The 15463-nt window shown below is 47.0% G+C and overlaps 1 protein-coding gene across 7 annotated transcripts; it reads right to left on the bottom strand.

The window, feature by feature from the left end:
• Positions 1 to 1456: 1456 nt before the first annotated feature.
• On the bottom strand, positions 1457 to 15296 carry atn1 (atrophin 1). 7 transcript variants are annotated; one of them, XM_082552589.1, is made up of 10 exons: positions 14682 to 15296; positions 12806 to 12940; positions 12236 to 12337; positions 11699 to 11818; positions 8673 to 11518; positions 8320 to 8536; positions 6684 to 8184; positions 4932 to 5099; positions 4601 to 4781; positions 1457 to 2193 (listed from the first exon to the last, which is right to left on the bottom strand). In XM_082552589.1, exons 2-10 carry the CDS (start codon positions 12830 to 12832, stop codon positions 2160 to 2162), a joined length of 5196 nt encoding a protein of 1731 aa, XP_082408715.1. In that variant the 5' UTR covers positions 12833 to 12940; positions 14682 to 15296; the 3' UTR covers positions 1457 to 2159. The 7 variants fall into 7 exon arrangements, with proteins under 7 accessions (XP_082408715.1, XP_082408718.1, XP_082408720.1 ...); XM_082552592.1 differs by having other exon boundaries at positions 6684 to 8181; XM_082552594.1 differs by having other exon boundaries at positions 4956 to 5099; positions 6684 to 8181.
• Positions 15297 to 15463: the final 167 nt, after the last annotated feature.

Raw genomic sequence — 15463 nt, 5'->3', positions numbered from 1 at the left:
TTGGTTTGAAACATCAACCTTAGCCATTTAGCTGACGCCATGTTGCTTCTTGGGGGCCAGTATGTGGACAAAACGTTTGAGTGCTAAGCTGTCAGTTGTTTATCAAACTGTATCAGATGCAGATACCTACTAATTACTTATTAGCAGGTATCTAAATACACTAAGAAAACTTTACTCACCTGACTTCTTGCCAGCGGTCTGGCTGCCCTCCTCTGACCTCTGGGTGAAAATGCCCTGTTGATGCCAAAGAGCGGCTACAATTTTCTCATTGTGTTAGAAAATCTCAATAGATTTGCATTTTCTGAAATTCTCATGCACCAGCAGCCACACCACGCACAAAGTCATTGAAATCACCTTTCTTCCTCATTCTGATGCTCAGTTTGAACTTCAGCAGGTTGTCTTGACCATGTTTAGAAGCCCAAATCCTCTGAGCTGCTGCCACATGATCAGCTGATTAGATATTTGCAGTAACAAGCAGTAAAATAATATTTCTTTGTTTTCTGTCCACTTATAAAAAGAGGCAAATGCCAGCCACATAGAATCCCTCAAACAACCTCATATGTCTTTCATCTATACCTTTCCCTACGTCCTCATCCATCTTGGGAAAGGACTGATGAAGTGCTAATAATAACCCCCAGATGCGATGTCACCGGGGGGGAAATCAGGTTTGTCCTGCTAGAAATCACTTTACATTACACTGACACACTTATTCAAGGTGACTTTAAATGGCCCACAACCTACATACCAACTCAACAGAATGGCCTGTACAATATATATATTTCATCATAAGGCCATCAGTCAGTGCCACAACAGTACGAGGAGCTTTTATTGCACAAAAGGGAGGCAGATTTGAGGCCTCTGAGGATCCACGTTAGACAGAGCACATCAGTAAAAATATTAAAGGCTGCGATAACGTGAAGTTTGTTTGAGCAGCTCCGTGCGCCAGCAGAGAGTCTGCCTGACGTAAAAAGGACGTATTCACTGATCCGTATCCGTTTTGAAGGAGATTCCTCTGGCAGGACGCGGTGAGAACACACACAGCCCCCAGCCTTCAGCAGTGTCCGTAAATCACACTCTCACAGCTCCTCCTTTCTTTTCATTTCTGTCTTTATATCTTTTTTTTTCTCCCTACTCTTCATTTTTACAGTGCAGTAAGGAATGCTCACTCTACAGGGTGGCTGGTGTTCACTGGAGCGACTCAACTCCCATGTCTCACACTCATCCCATGTGTCTCCTATTAGCCACACTCACCAAGAGAGGGAGGGAGTGAGCGATGAAGAGAAAGAAGGGGAGCAAGAAAGAGAGAGGGGGGGGGCATATCAAGAATTTGATATGCTTTGTGCATGAGTGACTTGTATAAAACAAAGACAGGGGAAATACTCTGAATGTAAGAGCTGGAGCAGAGGTGGGGTTTGAGGGGGGGCACAGTGCACACACACACGAGCACTCGAGAAACTAGCAAAAAAAAAAGATTATAATTTATTTCCAGATTTTTTTGCCTTCCTTTGCATCTTGTTTCACAAGTTAAATTGAACGTAAAAAATAAAAACTGACTGCCATACCATGAAAATGTAAAAAAATAATACAAATAATATGTGCTGTATATATAATTATATCATTATCAACAAACGGACAACATTAATCATTATAACAATGCTATTGATCGTAAACATAACAGAACACTAAAATGCTGGTCTCATGCATATTGAACGCCCCTCAGATACAAAGGAGGGGGTAATTACTAAAAATAGAACCAAAAGTTCCACCAGTTCAGAATAAGCGCCTATAGCTACATGCAATGACATAAAAGGGACTCATGTACACATTCCTTCTGGCATCAAGTATTTTACATATACTGTACTTCACTATTGCTGCCCCCATCTAATATACTGTACAGAGCACAATACAAAACAACATTATGCAGGAAAGCGCTGGAGTCTGGTGCCGTTCGCGGGGACTCTGTGCAAGGTTTTCACGCCCTCCTCCCTCTTTTGTTAATCCTTCAAAATCTTCTCGTTTCCTTCTGCGATTTCCCTGTCCACGAGTCCGACCTCTGTTCGGAGTCTTCAGTGCTTTTTTTGTTTCGCTGTATGTGTTCTCTTCTTGCGCACACTCTCCCTTGGTTTTTCTCCATGCTGCTGTTTGTTGGTGCCCCTCCCTCACAGGGTCTTGTCGCTCTCTTTCTTCAGGTGACTAAAAAGTGAGAGGAGGAATCGAATGAGTGCATTAACCTAAGGTATTGGACGGAGGTTTGATTTCATCTCGGCACAAGTGTGTCGGAAAACGCTTCAAAGACTCGTCCCCGTGATTAAAACTTCCCTTCGGTCTTCATCTACAAAAATAACATCAGTGATGTTTGTAGAGTCAGCCTGATCAAGTCTTGTTTAGAGGCAGATCAAAATGTAGCATGCAGATTTCTGCTACTGAACACATCCAAACAACGTGTGAGGCCAAACGTCAGATTTAGGGACATTTTTACTGATTTTGGTCTTCCTATGCCCCAACACACAACCAACTACAGTGATGATCAAAAGAAAGTACACCCTCTTTAACTTCTAAGACTTTACATATCAAGACATTACTAAATTTGAGTAGGAAAACAACATGGCATATTAGGCCATATATTGTTCCAGAAATCTTGCGGTTTATCCAGGTGCAGCTTTGCAGCCAACTCTTCCAAACAAGCCATACTTGTTCTTTTTCTAATTGTGCTGTCGTGAACTTTAACATTTAACTTGCTCACTTTGGCCTATAGAGTCTGAGATGTAGCGCTTGGGGTTTTTTTTACGTTTCTCTGACTCTGGGGTGAATTTGTTGCACTTCAAATTGGCCTTATAACCCTTCCCAGACTAACAGACTAAGATCACTGCTCATTCTTTCCTTCTTGGCTTTGTGTTAACACAAACCTGAATGCTTCAAACCAGCAATCTGCTAAAACTTCTGCTTTTATTGACAGCCACACTCATTGATCGTCAATTAATCAAGTGAATTTGATTAGCAGTTCCAAGCTGCTACTTAACCGCTTTTGCTATGGAAGCCATAAGAAAGCTTCTGGTGAATTTTATTACGTCCTGATGTATCCTTTAAATTGAGGATGCAGTTTCTTTTTACCAGGACTATGTATTAATGAATGCGACCAGGGAACAACAGATAAAAAACTAAATATAAATATAAAGAGAGAAATGCTAGTATATTCAGGAAGATTGCTTCCTGCATTCAGAATTTATTTGTTTAAGGTGATAAAATGCAAGACAGTCTCTTAAAAAATGAAGGATAAAAGAAACAGCTTTATTTTTTATTGCAAACTGACATATGGAGTTAATTCTAATTGTTTTCCACCCATAGGAGTCTTCAAAGCTTGAACAGACTAATAAGGGCTGGTGGCTCCACGGAAAATTATCAGCATTGTAACAGTTTTTAACCCGGTTTGTGTTCAGTAAATCAGAAATACCAAGAAAACCTGTAAAATTAAAATAAGGTAACACAGACTTTGCAGCATTTTGTTACCACCCAAAGGTCCTTTCTAAATCCAAAAAAAAAATGTAAAGGAATTTTAATCATTTCTTAAAAGATAGTACTCTGTAGTATTTTTTTCTGTTAATTTTAAATATACAGAAGATAAAGCTTAAAGGCTCAGCAATGCGTTCAGATGGATTAGTCTGTAAAACAGTGCCTCAGTAACAGTAGTGGTCATTATATCAGAACATATTTATCAGCGCATATTTAGATGAATAAAAAGCTTCTGGCTTCCTATATGTTCAAAGACTCGGTTTCCATTTGTCTTATATGACAGCCACCCAGCTGTGTTCAGGGTCTGACTGTTGGTCAAGCCAAAAAAGGATACCACCACCCAAGGCAGTGCTGGGTGTCACACAGCACTGTAATTAAATTATATTTACCCGCAGTGAAGAAAAGTAGCACATTATTGTATTAAAGTCAGTAATCACACTTTCCCTAATCAACCCGATACTCATCGAACAATTATGTTCCATCTGTTTTTCAATTTTCTGCATCATTTTTTCCGATTTAAAAAAAAGTTAATCAACATTTGCTTTTCCTGCTCAGTTGTGCTACACAGTTCGTGTGGAAGGAGAAAACAGTATGTGGTCTATGAGGACTGGAGATAATGAGCTACTTTAATTTTACTTAAAGAACATGAACATGACGGTAAAGTGCAAAATGCACCCGGGCCAGGAACAACTATAAACTCCAGCTAACACAACATCACTTCACCAGCATCTATCAAAGAGACCAGGCTACAAAAAGCTAGCAGCCAAGAACTCAAAACCCACAATGTTGGTAAAATAGAGTGTATGCTGACCCCAAACCAAGCAGCCTGACCTTCATGAGGAAATGAAAACAGAGAAGGGCAGCCAGGCCTGTAGCATTGCTGTCGTACCTGATTCTACAGCTGAATCACTGTGACCTCAACATTTTCCTGTGAAGTGCATTTAAGGATGGTTTGTATTAATATTTGTCGTAATTAGGATAGAGCCTAAAGTTTATACTGTTAAGTGGTTATTGTGTTACAAATCATCTGAAAAAATTGAATAGTTAGAGTCAACCACTGGCAGCTGCAGTGGATGCACAGCCTCTGTACCTGTAATACTCATCCTGGGTGAGGGAGTGGTGGTGATGATGATGGATCCACTGCTGTTCCAGGGCCAGTCTCTGGATCTGCAGCTCTGCGCTCTGGGCCTGCTGCATGGCCTGGAGCTGATGGGCTGCAGACATAGGGCCGGTGAGGGAGGAAGGCTGGGGCAAGTCACGGAAAGGAGCACCTGTCACCAAAACAGAGAGGAAAGAGCAGCCGCAGCAGCAAGTGGGAAAGGGAGAAAGAAAAACAGGGATCATTCATCGCCGCCAGTGTCAAAATGTTTCTTCTTTAGCTTTCAACACGGTGTTTTTAGAGAAGAAAACTGAACTAGTACATGGACGAGGAGCCTTCTCCTCACCGAACAGCTGTTGGCGGAGCACCTCGCTGTCAGTGAGGGGGTGTGCCAGGATAGGGGTGCCTAGTGTGGCTCCTGGGTAAGGGAGGCGTGCCAATGGAGACCCCGATGCCAACGGGTCCATCAGGGGGTGAACCCCGCCCGCCGCTGGATGCCAGTGATGTAATAGGAAATACAGGAGATTATTGTTGCTGCATTATAGCGCTGTTTGTTAACACTTAAAAGCTTTAGATTAAGTCAGAGCAGCTGTCACTACTGATACTGTGACATTAGGCTCATTTATTCAATAAAGGGGTAAAAACGTGAACTTAAGAGCCTTACAAACATTGACAAGTACAAATAAAGTTTGATTTTCTTTAGAGTTCGTACTTTAGTAATAATATAATCTGTCGTATGACATTCTGGCACCGCCCATAAAGACTCATTAATATTGATTTAAATCCCCCCTTTAAGGTCATCTATATTCAAAAGCACTACCCCATGTGTCTGTGATAAGCTCTGGATCTCTTTTTATAGAATTGGGCAAGTTCACAAGGAGCCAAATCTGGCTAGATCTGGTGGTGGGCTGGTGGTGGTGTTGCCAAGAAAACAATATGTTTTCATTAAGCTGTGTACCTGCATACGATGTTACGCATAATCGAGGCTGTTTCAGCCAAATGTTTTCCCTCAGATGCCTCAGGATGTTACAACAGAATTCACCCACAGTAATTAATTCAAATGATCAGCATGCTCCTGGTTGCACACCTTTGAGCTTCGACATAGCAGGTTTTCCCACTGAAAACAGCTGCTAGGTCTTCACGTTTTAGCCACAAACTCGGCTTTTAATCACTAGGGGCGATCCTCGACATGAAAGTCGGGTCGGTTTGACACAAAAGTAGATGTTTGCTCCTTGCAAAGGTTCGAGTTCACAGAGCACACAGTGCAAACGGTCAAATCAAGACTTCCTAGGAACTTTCCAACTATAGAAGCAGTGCTAGAGGCAGTTCACACAGAGACGACCTTAAAGAGGAGAATAGCCAAACTTGGTTATATATTTTGATTTCTTTTTATGAGAAAAGTCCTGAAACTTCATGATCACAGCCAGATATAAACTTGTCAGTGTGCATTCCAAATGTCAATATGTACAATTTGGATTTAAAGATGGGTGAGCTGCTCCTTGTTGTTCCCAAACAGAGATCTGAGTGCACAATCATCTCTTTACTTCTCTTGATAAAACAAATGTCTTTGAATAACAATGGTCAGATGTTTCAGAGAAAACTATGCAATCACAGAAAAGCTGTGTTCAGCGCTGAGCTAAACTAATACAAAAAGTAATTATACTGGAGTTAAAGGATAAGGCTTTTGTTTATCCAATGAGCAGAACCATCAGTGTGTTCGGTCAACACTTTTCAGCGCCGTGCCCATTTTAGATGTACTCGTACAATAAAGAGGGAAATCTTTTAAAATAGGTCACAAATATAATTTTTAGTTTTTCTTAAAAACGCGCATTTGTTCTGGGCTAGACACATTTACTGCAAGGGAAAAAAACCCAAAAAACTACCACCGGAAAACCTCTGGCTTTCTTCTTTATTGGTGTCTGTGCTTTACAGAACATCACCAGCTTTATCCTTTCCTGTAACAAGTTCTGTAAGATAAACTTTTGACTCCAGGAATTTTCTGAGCTACACGTCTGTGAAATCTGAAGATTGATGAGTTGGTATAGACAATTGCATAGTTAGTAGCAGTGGGTACCTGTGTCTTGCTGGTGCAGGTGAAGATGTGAGTGGATGTGTGAATGCTGGTGATGATGAGGCGTCACATTTAGCATCTGAAGACGCCCCAGATTCTCTCCTCCACCTCCTCCACCTGTACTGGCTCCACTTCCCCCTCCCCCTCCTCCGCTTCCTCCTCCTCCGCCTCCAACACTTCCTCCCCTTTCTCTCTCCCTCTCTCTTTCTCGCTCTCTGTCCCCAAAGGCCGGCAGAGCTGCTCTGTCCCTCTCCCTCTCCCGCTCTCTTTCTCCACTCCGTTCTCGCTCGTAAGAGGCAGGAGAGCGAGTGGGAGTGGGGTAGGTCTCAGGGGCAGCGGCCGGGGCAGGGGCTGGTGGCTGATGAGAGGACAGGGAGCCGAGAAAGGAAGAATGGGGGACAGGGTGGTGAAGTGAGGTAGCGTTGGAGGTCGGTGGGGCAGGTTGAGGAGGAGCCGGGGGAGGAGCGGCAGAGGCAGCTGGGGGAGCCGGGGGAGCAGATGAAGGGTGAGAGGGGAGTGTGGGTGGGAGCAGAGATGAAGGGGGTGGATTCGACAGGGACTGTGGAGCAGGAGGGTTGGGAGGTCGAGTTACAGGGGCCAGAGTTGGGTTCTGGAGGTGAGGTGGGCCAAGTGGAGCTGGTGGAGGCGGAGTGCCATAGATTGATACCTCATTACTGCCCGCTGCACTGCCTCCAAGGAGCAGAGAGTGTGCATGCGCATGGGCACTGGCGTGAGCATGTGAATGTGAATGAGCAAGAACTGCAGGATCAGGTATAGACCCTGGTGGGTAAACCCGCTCATCACTCTTAAACTCAAATCCTGGCTTTATCCGATCTCGGTGTGCAGCCATTGCATGAGGAAAGCCGACACCTCCCAATCCTGCACCCCCAATCCCTCCAGGTACTGGGCCCCCTGCCATTCCCGGGTGACCACCAACACCTGGACCACCTTCCAGGCTGCCACCATACAAAAATCCCAAGATGGCTGCTGCAGTAGCTGCATCAGTGGGCAAGTGGTGTGGGTGAGCTAAAGCATGATTCTGAAACTGAGGAAGAAAGAATGAGGGGTGGACGTGGGGATGACCATGATGAACTTGTGGGTGGTGTGCCGGGGCACGACTTGCCATCCCAAGTGGAGACATAGCGTGGGGGCGAGCATATTCACTCAGAGTTCTCAGCGCTGGGGTGTCAGGGCCTAAATATGGTCCTCCTAAACCTATTCCCAGGGCCCCCTGAGGGCCGCCAACCACTGCTGGTGACCCACCCATGGATGGTAAGAGGAGGGAGTGGGGGATAGAGTGGGAGAGAGTAGGGTGGAGATGGTGTGTCGGAGGAAGGTGAGCATGAGGATGTGAGTGATGATGTTGTGGATGAGGAGGAGGATGGGGGTTGCCCGAGGAACAAGCGGAAGAAGACGAAGGGTCGAGGATGATCGAGGTTGAGGAAGGAAAGAAGAGTGAGGAGCCCTGGCGACCTCCTCCAGCAGCGCTGGCATCCTTTTGCTGCTGAAGAGGAAATAGGAGAAGACAGTAAATCACATGTGCTTTGGTCTGCTTTGCTCCCCTCCCATTAAACTGACCAATTTAAACGACATCAAATCCATTACATCTGACGTGATTATCACCCTGAAATGTGCACACCTGTAGATGCCGATCGAGCTCCCTCTCACGCTCGCGCTCCCTCTCTCGTTCCCTTTCTTTCTCTCGCAGGTCTCGGGCTCTCTGCTCCACCTCCCTGCGGGCCCTTTCAATCATCTCATTCCGCTTCTTCCACAGTTTGGAGCCATCCAGGGGGACAAAGAGGACATCGCTGCGGGCGCAGGAGTTCCCACTGCCGCGGTCGAGGACCTTGTGAAACCTAGAGTCACGAGAGACACCGATGTAGTACATCATTATTACAATCATCAGGAGTCAGCAGCACCATCGTAACAATTATCGCTGCTGTTAATTACAGGGAGTGTACACATTTACAATCTCAATTAGGCTGACTTTACCGTGCTGACTGGCTGGCGTGGATAGGAATGTCTACAGGTTTTGGTTCAGGCGAGGGGCTTCTCATCACAGGTTGTGGGCTTTCACTTTCTTCCCTGTCTTCTATTGGTTCTTCCTTAATGACCGGTGTAGGAGGCGGGCCTGAATCCGAATGTCCGTCTCCACCAGGGAGCGAAGAACTGGAGGCAGGTGTGGAGATGCCATTGTTGTTGCTGCTGGCCGAGTTACTAAGGGGTGGAGGTCCCTTTGAGATATTCTGAGGCGAGAGTGACTGTGGATTGGTATTGCTGCTGTTGGGTGCGCTACTGTTGCTGCTGCTGCTGCTGCTGGCCATAGTACTGCTGTTGTTTCCGTTAGAGTGGTAAGATCCACTGAAAGGAGGGTGGTTGTTCAAAGTGCTATGATAAGAGGAAGGGCGGCATCCAGGCGAACAGCTAGATGACACACCTGTCGCTGGAAGCGGCATGCTGGCTGCAGAGGAGGAGCCAGGGGGAAAAGATGAGAAAGCTCCCATCTGATTGGTAGATGGGCTGGGTAAAGGAGAAAGGGGTGTCGGAGGAGTCTGGGCAGAAGACTGGTAGTGTGGAGGACGTACATTGGGTGCCATTCCTGAGGGGGGTGGTTGGGTGTGGGAGGCTTGAGGTGGGGGTAGAGGGGGCTGAGGGGGTGGAGGGGGATAAGGAGCATTCAAAGGGTGTCCGTGATGGCTAGAAGAGGAGGAAGGAGAGAGTGCAGGGGGTTGACTTGGGCCTCCACGGTTTTGGTATAGAGAAGTGTCTCGCAGATTTGAGTCTCTCTCTCTGTCTCTAGGCCCAGATTGGTAGTGGGGATGAGGTGGGTGGGGGTGCTGCGTTCCCCCGGGCCCTGAATACTCTCGTCCCAGGTTAGGAGTTACTCCAGGGGAGTTTAGGTACTCCCGATTTGTACCAGTGGAAGGAGGTGCACCAGCAGGGAAGTCTTTTCCTCCGGTGGGTGGATACTCCCTGTGAAAGTGATCCGCCCCAGAGGAGGGCGTTTGTGCCTGGTCGATGGGAGGAGGTAAGTCCCGGTTCGATGAGTTTGGGGGATGTGGGTGGGGGTGTGGCGGCAGGGAAGGATGAGTAGTGTGACTGGGATTGTTTTGGGGAGATGCAGGTGGGTCACGGTTCAGCATGGGGGTGACAGGTAGCCCGCTGGTTGAACTTGGGGGGTTTCCCTGTGGGATGGAGTTGTTGTTAGGGTTACTGCTCCCCACAACGTCTCTCGTCTGGCCCCCAAACTCACCCCATCTGCTCCCATCTTTGTCTCTGGGATGCCCCCCACTGGCTCCACTGGGGCCAAAGTCTCTACTCTGGTTTTGGTTTGGCAGATTAAACTCCCTTCCTCCTTCACGCTCCCTTTCACGCTCCCTGTCTCTGAAAGCCGGAGCAAAGTCTCTTCTTTCTGGCCCCAAGTTAGGTCCATCTCTCCCAGAACCTTGGAATTCCCTGTTCTGACTGACTGACAGCGCTCCAAAGTCTCTGCCTTGGATGCTATTGGGCCCACCCATCCCACCACAAGGACTGTTACTATTTGCCCCGCTGCTATTGTTACTACTGTTGCCAATCGGAGCGGAGAACTCCCGGTTGATCTCCCTCCCCCCACACTCCCCCCTCACTCCCCTCTCCCTCTCTCCTGCACCCCCCCTCTCTCTGTCTCCTCCCCCTCCAGCATACCTGGGAAGGTACTCCCTGTGAGGGTGGGGGTGAGGGTGGGGGAGGTAAGAGGGGTGGGAAGAGGAGTGGCGAGAGGATGGAGGGTTGTAAACGGAGGGAAGTTGCTGCTGCTGAACTGGGGGCTGGTGCTGTGGTTGGTGTGGGTGGTGGTTGCCAGGGTAACGGGTGTAGCCCCAGCTAGCCTGGCAACCAGTTGCCGTGCCACCCTGCCAGCCGGTGGAGCTGTAGTGGTGAGGGTGGGAGGAGGGTTGGGTCTGAGGCTGAGACTGGGACTGAGGCTGGGGACCAGTCTGTGGCAACAGAGAAGGTGGAGTGGACTGAGACTTGTCCAGAAGTTTGTCTCCTTTTTCCATTTTGTCTCTTTCTGCCTTAACCTCAGTAGGCATGTTTTGTGCCCCAAGCTCCAAAGGCTTCAGGGCAGGTGGAGGAGGAAGTGGAGGGGGCAGGGAATGGGGAATGTTGGGGCTGTTATGGGAATAATCTCCTCCGGAGATAGTTGTCTTGGTCACGCACTGTGTGCTGGCTTTGCAAGTCATTCTGCTGCTTAGCGCAGCATCAACGCTGGTCGGTCCACTGTACTCAACTTTACACATCAGCTTAGAGTCCAGGGAGAAATATGACTTTCTCCCACTATTGCTGTCATTTGATGAATCTCCTGCTCCACGGAGAGAGGGAGTCAGTCCAGAGGAAGAGCAGGGAGTGGAGGGGGGCTTAAGAGATGGACAGTCCTCAATTCTTGCATCCACATCTCGCTTTTCTCCATCTCCACAGGGCTCCTCACCCCTCCCCTCCCGCAGCACTCTCCTATCCTCTCCTGTCACCTTCCCTGCGCCCCCCTCTTTACCTTTCTCCCGGTCTCCTTGCTTTGGTGAATCGGGGCCATCAGAGTCAGAGTCCAGGCTGCCCAAAGGGGAAGCGGAAAGACTTGGGGATGAGGAACGATTGTCCTGGTCTATATCTCTCCCGCTGCTCAGACTGCTACTGCTATTGGCCAGGCTCCCTACAACTGAACTCCTGCTGCCCTGAGATTGGCCATCTTCATTGTCACTCTCACGGGATTGGCTGGCAACTGAGGTTGGAGGTGGGACAGTGGAAGGAGCTGAGCTGTCAGTCGAGTGTGTTGATGTTGGAGGAATTGGAGTAGGGGCTGAATCCTAACAAGAAAAGATGATTTGAGGGTGAGGTAAAAAGTTAAACTGTAATATCTGCTATCTACATGATGGCAGAAAATAATAATATATATCTATTTGAGGCGTCCCCTTTTAGGTGATTCATTTAAATCAAAGCTTTGTATTAGGTCTTTATATAACAAGTTGATGAAATGTAACACAAACCTGAACTTTCTGCCTCTTTGGAGGAGACACAAGTTCCTCCCCCTCACTCTCTGATGAATCATGCCCTTGTGATCTGCGACTGAAGCGATTTCCAGCCAATTCCTCACCAGCACCTCTTTGCTAAAACAACACAAGACTTTTAATTCTGTAGTGACGCTTTTGAATCCTTAATAGGCCTAGGTCTGTTTTTAGAACAAAGCTTCGCTTGCATGCACTCACGCTCTCTCACACATACACACACACGCACACGCGCACACACACACACACACACACACACACACACAAAAGAGTGTCAAACATGAAACATCAAAGATTTCAAAGTGCTACGGTGTAAAACACAGACTCTAACAATTCTGACACTGCTAGGGGTACATCTATGGCAATCACAGGGATGACTCATTCACTGACAACACATTCACACACAAAAATTCAAGAAACACAGGAAGGCCTTTATTGTTCATTATGTACACGTACACGTTAATATATGGCCCAAACAGTGACAGGAGAAAGGAGATAATAAGATAGGCGGGGTCTAACCGTCTGTCTGTCGTTGCGTTCAGGGCGAGAGGGGCTGGGGTGCGGGCGTCTGCCCCTTCTTTCCTCACTTGCCCCCCGCCGTCGCCCACTGCGCATGGGCATCTGCGAAGCAAAGTGCAGCGAAAGAAGGAAATGTGGCATGTGGGGAAAGTGTTAAAACTGGACAATTATACAGGAACATCGCAGTATGCACGGAGAAATAAAGAAGTGATTGTAGCAAACACAGAGTTAAATCAGGCTGAAGGGAAGTCAACCTCGTTCAATCCAAGGTGGAATTTAACAAGGACGACAAGATGTAGTGAATAAAAGAGGAGGAAATAGAGAGGAGGAACAGGAGGATACAGGGAAGAAGGGAGGGAGGTAAAAGAAAAAAATCAAATTTACATGTGGAATCTGTTTTTTAGACGGCCTTTCGCAACCAAATAAATAATTTATATCTCAGTTACACTGGCCATTTTGAAATTTGATCACATATTGAACTAATTATAATGTGGAAGCAGTAATCAAGAGTTAGGCAGGTACACAATCGCTGACATCATCATGGAAAGCAGACATAGGCCTTATGCATACCGATTCTTTGTGTGTCCTTGTTTTCATTATTTCTTCTTTACAACGTCCATTTTACAACACAAGCCATTGCAGGGACTGAACTGGTTCCAGCTGCTTACTGACTGGGCTGTACTACACGACGAGAGCTACCAAAACCTGTGAAGAAGCATAAACAAAAACATGGAAAACCTAATGAGAACACAAGGCTTTGAGTAACATGAGTTCATGAAATGATGGCAAGATTTGGTATCATCATTGAGCGCAGGGTCCAGGAATTTGTGACATTGTTGAAAACATCTGAGTTTACAACTGCAAAAGCCCAGTTACCACATTTAATTCCCAGCATGCTTCACACTGTATCAGCACAACTGCTTTCCACTGGACTCAAAACAGCCTCTGCACCCTTGTTTTCACCACAGCAGCCCAAAACCTTAACAGCACAATAGGTTAACCCACCCTGACTGATAATACATGCAGAGCAGAAAAGGTGCTGATTGGTAGACTTCACTTCGGATCGCAGTCTGCAGAAGAACTCCAGCAAAACATCTTGGGAATATGCGGCCACACCCCCCCTCCTCCCTCCTTCCACCTTCACAACAACAGCCCGAACCCACAGACACTTGTGGTTAACCCACATGACCTGGTTATGGCCAGCAGAATCACATGCTTATTTATCCAGCCAAGCCAACCATTAGGGAAAACACACACTATCAAGATCTTTTATCCATTTGACCGACAACATAGCCAGACTACTTCGCAGGGGCCCGACTAATCCATCCATTCATGTACCACTATGATGAAAAAATGGCTCATGTATATTGAATGAGGATATAAATAGTGCACACCGCTGGATGAAAAGAAAGAAAAAAAGAGTAGTTAGCAGAGCTGTGGCGTGGAGTCTGTAAATACGCTTGTATGTGTGTTTATTTAAAGCAAGTAAAGCCCGTAGCAGCCTCACTACACATGGCTATGCATTAATTAGTGCATGCTGCAGTGACTGATTCAGTTTTATGAGTAAAATCTTCATCACTGTACACACTCTCCACACATATTTAGAGGCGATGCAGTGCGTGCTGTGTGCATGTACAGTCCCCTTATTCACACACACACACAACGAAGTTCATGACACTGAAGTAGAAGCATTCAGAGCCTGCCTGGTGGGTTTCTGTACAGACACACACACACACACACACACACACACACAATGCATCTCAGTTACAGGTGGCAGCTACTGGCCTGTCTGTGGTCCACTGGCAAGTCCTCAGTTGTGGTCGGAAAACAACTGCATTTACACCACAAGTTCCCCTCCTAACGCACATGCACACACATGCATGCACACAGCACGTATATTATCAACAAATTGGCCACTGCATGTGATGCAAAGCAGCAGCATGCAGTTGCTCTGCTTACATCACCAGCGAGCGGGGCACTGCAACGACTCTTTCTTCTTTCTTGCTGCTAATGTTATTGATACACATGCAGAGGAGACCGGCCAAAGCTGCTCTATGGTCTGCCTTCACAGACCATCCACGACGGGGGGAAGAGACGTGTTCAGCAGCACATACATGTTCCCCAGTCAGAATGGATGCCTGTGCAGTGCTGTTTCCAGACGCTCCACATATCTTCCTTTTTAAAAAAAAAAAAAAAAAAAAAGGAAAGATGATATGGAATGGCGAATCATGGCATTTCGCACCGGCTCTCCCTTTTCCTCGCTGGAATGTGGGTGCGCGTCGTGCGCTCAGTTCACATTAATTCACCGGGACATAATTTAGCCATAACGCAGGATGATCATTAATGCACAAAGAAGGGGAGAAAAAATGGGAGGGAGAGCACAAGCGTGGCCAGCAGGAATAGCTCCAAACACACAAGTATAAGCATCCATTTTCCTTCTCCTTACCTATAATATCCAGCGATGCGTGCTCCCACTCCTCTCACTCTCTCTTTTCCTTTCTCTCCCTGTTTTGTCGTTTTATGTTGCACGCTGACACGTACACCTCAGAGCCCGGTCGTCTGTCAACAGAGACTCGTGCTGGCTCATATTGCAACGGGCTCCGATCATAACAATAATGCAGAGGAAATCTCTTGCTATTCGTTGTAGGAAAAATACAGGGGTGCCAACTGAAGACTGTACAAATTGATGCGTACCCTCGCCTCTTCCCCACCCCCTTTCGCCCCCTTTTCTCTTTTGCCCCCCACCCCTCTCCCACCCTACCTACTCCCCCCTCTTCCTCTAAGACGACTTGCACTTTTTTTTTTAATGCCCCTCTCTTCTGTTCTTACAGTCACAAATTTTTTCAGCGGAGGGGTGAGCCAGAGAGAGGGATGCACGTTGGGTGAGAGAAAGGGAGAGAGGAGAGGGCGTGATTTGCATAAGGAGAGAGAGAGAGAGAGAAGAGGGGAGGGGGAGGCTGGCGAAGGAGAAGGAGGAGGGAGAAGGAGGGAGTAGTGAGGCAGGGAGAAGGAGGAAGAGAGGCGCAGAGAGAGGGCCAAAACTCTGAAGAGGGAGGGGATCAAGAGGGAGGGTCTCTATGTCTCTGTTGCCTAGTCCCTCCAGAGTCACCTTTACTGTATGGAAAGGCTCGCAGTGAATAACTGTGGTTTTATCTGGCAGTGAAACAGAAAGAGGAGGAGAAGAAAAACAACGAGAACAAATACTGTTTGTTCTCAGAGGTTCTGCTG

The sequence above is a fragment of the Aulonocara stuartgranti genome (assembly GCF_965226115.1).
Source record: "Aulonocara stuartgranti genome assembly, chromosome: 11".
Lineage (NCBI taxonomy): Eukaryota > Metazoa > Chordata > Actinopteri > Cichliformes > Cichlidae > Aulonocara > Aulonocara stuartgranti.
This window is presented reverse-complemented; position numbering and strand designations above follow the sequence as displayed.

Coding starts and splice junctions, on each gene's coding strand:
- atn1 (XM_082552589.1), bottom strand. CDS start 12,832: ATGAAAACAAGGACACACAAAGAATCG. Junction 5,100..6,683: donor CCTGCACCAGCAAGACACAG/GTACCCACTGCT, acceptor ACTGGCATCCAG/CGGCGGGCGGGGTTCACCCC. Junction 4,782..4,931: donor GGAGAAGGCTCCTCGTCCAT/GTACTAGTTCAG, acceptor TTTTGGTGACAG/GTGCTCCTTTCCGTGACTTG.